The 6000-nt window shown below is 33.5% G+C and overlaps 1 protein-coding gene across 1 annotated transcript; it reads left to right on the top strand.

Annotated features, from left to right (window-relative positions):
* Window positions 1–285: 285 nt before the first annotated feature.
* On the top strand, window positions 286–2833 carry LOC114196090 (expansin-A15-like). The gene is made up of 3 exons (XM_028086613.2): window positions 286–581; window positions 682–994; window positions 2089–2833. The coding sequence occupies exons 1-3, from the start codon at window positions 452–454 to the stop codon at window positions 2393–2395; spliced, it is 750 nt and encodes a 249-aa protein (XP_027942414.1). The 5' UTR covers window positions 286–451; the 3' UTR covers window positions 2396–2833.
* The last annotated feature ends 3167 nt before the right edge of the window (window positions 2834–6000 follow it).

Genomic DNA, 6000 nt, shown 5'->3' with positions numbered 1-6000 from the left:
AAGAATGAACAACATCTAACCTGAAAATTAAAAAGTAACAAATATCTTTCTTATATTTTACTCCTGTAAGTGTAATATAAAATCAAATTCATCGTATAAAGACGGGAACTAAACCTTAGTGTTGCGTCTGGTTTTAGAAAACTGTTTTTGGGTGACAAAATACAAAAACAGTGATAAAAGAGGAACTTAAAATCCGCGTGGCGTGAGGAACAGTGCCTTGTCCCTGCATACAAAAATGAAATAGGTACACATTTGGCGGTTTTGGTCCACACACACCTCACAAATGTGTCAGTTTGTTGGCATGACCTTGGTTAAAGCAAGAAAGAACCCTCTTTGCTCCCCAGCAACATCTATTTATATCTTACCCATGCTCCTTTCATTTTCCTCATCATTCACACTCTCTTTCTTCCATCTCCATTAATCCTTCAGATATTTTGGGAGGCTAGAAAAAATGGTGCTTTTGGGGCTTTTCTTGCTGGGATTTCTTTCTCTGGCTTCACCTCTCTCTGCTGCTTCTGACTATGGTTGGATGAATGCTCATGCAACCTTTTATGGAGGGGGTGATGCCTCTGGCACTATGGGTGAGTTACACTGTTTACTCATGTTATGTTTCATTCTATAGTCACGAAAAGAAACAAAACATAATTTACTTATTTTACGTTGGTGTTGGTGTTGGTGAAGGTGGAGCATGCGGGTATGGGAACTTGTACAGCGAGGGTTATGGAACAAACAGTGCTGCTTTGAGCACAGCTTTGTTCAACAATGGTTTAATTTGTGGCGCATGTTTCGAGATTAGGTGTGTTGATGATAACAAGTGGTGTCTTCCACGGTCGGTTGTGGTCACTGCAACCAATTTCTGTCCCCCAAACAATGCCCTCCCAAACACTGCAGGAGGATGGTGCAACCCTCCCCTTCACCATTTCGACCTTTCTCAACCTGTCTTCCAACAAATTGCTCAATACAGAGCTGGAATAGTTCCTGTTGCTTACAGAAGGTATACTCATCATTTGTTTTGTTTTATTATTTACAATCAAAAAATGTTTTATGAAGTTTTTTTTTTTTTTAACAATATGTAACTATCATTTAAGAATCTTAAAAAAAAAACTTTAATGATGATACATTTGTGTTTTTTAAAGAAAAAAAATGAAGAATAAAGTTACCTGAATGTAAATAAAACTCTTATATTAAAATATCATTGTGCTTATATTAAACTGCCCTCACTCATTTCTAAAATTTTATAACAGGTAAGAAGTGGAGGATGTCTGTGTATGTAACTAACAGGCTAATGATTAGGAAGTTACATGATGTACAATAATGCACAAACTTGATTATTTTTATTTTTTGGAATGTTTATAGTTTTGTAATATTATTTTAAATAAAATATAGAAAAAATAGAGTAAATTTTCTCAGTTTCAAGTTTTAAAGGTGTTTTTTTTAATTTAAAATTCTATAATAAAATCGCATTTATTTTTGAATTTAAGAAAAAAATGGAAGTACAATTAAATTTGTTTTAAGTTTGCAGGGTATTTTGGAATTTTATTACAAAAAAATTGTTTGCTCAAAGCTATTCTAAGGCCTAATAGAAACAAAATACATCTAGGCTCTGGACCATGTCTGAAGCATAGCATAGAATCTTTCCTTCTGTTCGAATTACACACTGTTACAAATAAAGTCAGCAGAAGTGCAGACTCTTCATGTGAGCGTTTTTTTATTTCATAATTCTAAGTGCTCTTTCTTGTTAAGGGATTTTTGGATACATAAGCATGCATTTTGTAATATAGATATACAGAATAGAATTTTCTGGTTTCTGTTATCACCAGGCTCGACATTAAGTGTTTCTCATCCAACAAAGTTGACAAGCTGATATGGTTTTACATAGTACAACAGCTTTTCCCATAAAAAGAAGAACAGTTGAAGAGAATTTTCAAGTTTGTCAGATTCTTTTGTTCGAGTTTTTGATAAATAAACTATGTATACTAACCACGTTCATGTTCTAGTGATTTGTGACTAGGAATATATTCCTTTTACCTGGTGTGACTGCACACTTTTCTGTCCAAAATATTGATTCTTTTTTACTTTTACTATTAGGGTCCCTTGCCAAAAGAGAGGGGGCATCAGATTCACCATCAACGGCCACTCATACTTCAACCTAGTCCTAATCACAAACGTGGGAGGTGCTGGTGATGTTCATGGAGTTTCCATCAAAGGTTCAAGATCAAATTGGCAACCTATGACCAGAAACTGGGGTCAGAACTGGCAAAGCAACAGTTACCTCAATGGACAAAGCCTCTCTTTTAAGGTTACCACCAGCGAGGGACGCACCGTTGTCTCTTACAATGTTGCACCGCCAAGTTGGTCCTTTGGCCAAACTTTCAATGGCAACCAATTCGTTTAAACACATACCATGAAATTTTATTATTTAATACTACATTATGTCTTACAAGAATGGTTTAGGTTTAATTCTGTTCATCTTTAGTTTTTTCCAATACTGTATCTAAGTATATAACAGTAAAAGGAAGGAATATGATATAGGAGTTGAGTTATGAAGGACTTGTTTTAGGATGGTCCTAGGAATTTGAATTGTGTATGTTGTGTCTAGCATTTGAAAAGACAGAGTTTAGGTGGCAGGGATGAATGTTTAAAGTTGTTTGGTGTTTAGTGTGTGGTTTGTGTCGTGCACAAATTGAAAATGGAAAGCGTGGTGTTTTGCTAGCTTAGCAAAAGAGAATATAGAATAAGAAAGAGACAAAGCAATTTTTGCTTATAGGAAGCAAAACTTCATGTAGTTTAATGCATGTATGACATGTAAGGAATACAATTACGCTTCTCCTGAGTTCTAAGTGTTACTTTTAACCACTTCCTTTTTCTTCCTTGCTTAGTTATATTTTTCAATTCTGAGTGTTTAAATGTTGTGCCGATGTGGATTCGGATTAATCACTGGAAGTAGTTATTACATTGTTTATTCCTCAATTTCTTTATTTAAGGTTTATGTACCCTTATTTTCCAATTTTTGTAATGGGTGTATGCATTGAGCTATTTTTTATGAATTCTCCATGATGGATCATGGACATCTAGTAACCCCAATACCCATTAACAAGAAGTCATCCATATAAAACAGAGAACCAACACAATAGCTACGATACAAATAGAATAAAGATCAAACCCTTAATATTTTCTCCCAAATAACGAATAAGAATGAATAGGTCTTTTTGGATTTCAATAATCATCAACTACCTTCCTATCTTTGAAAGTGTGAACTAATGGTGTGTTAGAGAATAATTTATTTATTTGGAGAATTTGAATTTCTTTTAATTAAAATGACTTGTTTGGATGGAAAAATTAAAAGGAAATTGAAATTGAGGAATTCTAAGAAGGTATTTCAAATCACTAAAATAATAGAATTTGAAATTGAAATTCCACAATTTGTGAAATTCCTTATTGTTCAAGATTAGAGGTGTCAATTTGGTCCAGACGATCCAAATGATCTAGACGGGTCCGACCGGCCCGACAACCTTAACGGGTCGTGCTGACTTGACGAACCAGAAGAGCTTGATGACCCAGACAGGTCATGTTAGGCCAACGACCTAAACGAGTTAGGCCGGTCCGACAACTCAGACGAGTCAAGAAAGAGTGACAACCTTAACAACCCAACCAGCCTGACTACGCAAACGAGCCAAATCGGCCTAACGACCCAGACAGGCTTGGCTGGCCCAACGACCCAAACGGTCCTGGCTGGCCTGACGACCCAGACAGGACTGGTCGACCCGACGACCTAGACGGGTTAGGGCGGGCGATGACCCAAACATGTTGGGCTGAGATGACATAGTCTTAAATTCGTCCAAATTTGGCCGTGTTGACCTAGACCGAAATTTGGAAAAATTTGGTCAAGTCAGCATCAACTGAAATTTGGCCAAATGTTACCGAGTTGGCTCCAACCTAAACTTGATCAAATAGGACTGAGTTTACGTCGACCAACATTTGATTAAATTTGGTCAAGACAGCTCAATCAAAATTTGACCGAATTTAAATATTTTAAGTTGACAATTATATTTGTTATATTTTTTTCAAAATTTATATATTAAAATGAATATTATTAAAATGAAATTTTATCTCATAAGAGAAATTCAATTATTTTATCCAAACAAAAAATTGAAATGTAAGGTATTCCAATTACTTTATCCAAACATATTATTTAGAAAATGAAAGAAATTTAATTGCAAGAATTTCAAATGCAATGAATTTCAATTTTTTAGAATTGGTAATATGCTTCATCCAAACACAAGATAAATGTATTTTTTTCTATCTCATTCACATTGCCAATTCTGTTAACTTTTACCGGAGTTTTTGTTTTTTTAAGAACAATCAAAAATACCAAATTAAAATAGTTGAGTTTTACTAATGTGATATCTAAATCAATAGTTGGAGTCATCAATTTATTTTTAAGAAAAAGATAGTTTGACACTACCTACTTTATTTTTATGTCATTTCATACAAAGTTTTAATAATAAAATATTATACTAACATAATAATACTAAATAAACAAAATATGATAATAAAATAATAATTTTTGAAAGTGTAAGTTAGAAGTAAGAGAAAATTTCCAACAATGTTAAAACTATTGATGCTCTTTCTTTTAAGGTTTAATTATTCCTTTGGCCATTGTTTTTGTCTAAAAATGTTAAAGTGGTCCTCTAATTCTCTTTAGTCTCATTTTGGTTCCGATTTTTGAAAAATCAATGCAATTTAGCCCTTTTCATTAAATTTCTTGAAACGGATCAATGATTTTTCATCAAAAAGTGACACTATGATTATGTTAATTACACTAACAAAACAAAGGAATTGAGGATTTGAAAGGTGAATAATATTTTGAAATGGGGATTTTTGTGTTTTAGGGTTTAACATTTTACAATGTTCTTAGGTGAGATGAAATCCCATGGTTGTTTAGTTCGATATGTTGGACCTAGGTGAAGGAATAGTGGATCTAAATTTTCAATAACATCTTTTACATCCTTATATATGGGAAGTAAACTTTATGGTTGTGGGGAAAAGTAGTTACTTCTTAAAGCAAGTACCGTGACGAATAATGGTAGAATGTTTTGGAGATGTTGAAATTGAGAAATATGTATGCAAAATGTTTCAATTGTGTGTGTGGTTTGTTTGTGTTATTTATGTACTATTTTTATTGTAGTTTGGAGGACCTTGTAACTATTTTCAATGAGTTGATGAAGTAGGAGCTGAATTTGAAGAAAAGGTAGCAACAAAAGAAGAAATTGGATGTGAGATCGAAAAAATAGTAGAGGAGTTGCTGAAAAAGCTTGCCAAGCTGGGGAGGAAATTAATTCTAGAGAGAAAGATGGACATATTAAGATGGTTTTTTTTTTTCATTTTGTTTTGGGCATGTACAGTAATATTTTGTGTGATATTTGTGCTATAAAGCTATATTAAGGGATAATGTGCATTAAGAATGAAACTTTGTAAGGTGGGGTATAAAATATGGCCTTATCTAAATGGAACTAAGTTGTATTGGTTGATATTGTTATGAACTATTTTATTCAAAGTGTGTCTGTTATTGTTATCAAATGTTGTTATGCTTGAAGTAACTTTTAGAGATGTAAACAATTTGGCCATAAAGAAGATTTTCATATTTTAACGTGGTGATTGTTAGCTGGATTAATGGCTATAATAAAAGCCCCTCTATACGTGTTCATTGTTATGTGAACTTATCTCAACTTATGACAAATTGTGAACTGGCTTAACACTTTCGTATGCTTCCCTTCATCTTAAATTTCTAGGCCTTCTTGGAAGGGCCTTATATGATGGAGCTAGAATTTCAAGTGTATTTATTTTAGGCCACATTTTTGTCCATTAATTAGAGAAATTTGTGGACTGTAACATGCCTCATAACACTACCTCTTATAATATCTTTACATAATACTGAGGTTGATCTAACCAATAATTGGTAGCAACAATTACATGTCTACAAGGTATCTCCACCAAATC

The sequence above is a fragment of the Vigna unguiculata genome, chromosome 9 (genome assembly GCF_037176805.1).
Source record: "Vigna unguiculata cultivar grain cowpea cultivar isolate G323 ecotype 2 chromosome 9, ASM3717680v1, whole genome shotgun sequence".
Lineage (NCBI taxonomy): Eukaryota > Viridiplantae > Streptophyta > Magnoliopsida > Fabales > Fabaceae > Vigna > Vigna unguiculata.
Note: the sequence above shows the minus strand (reverse complement) of the source record. Positions and strands in the feature narration are given on the sequence as shown.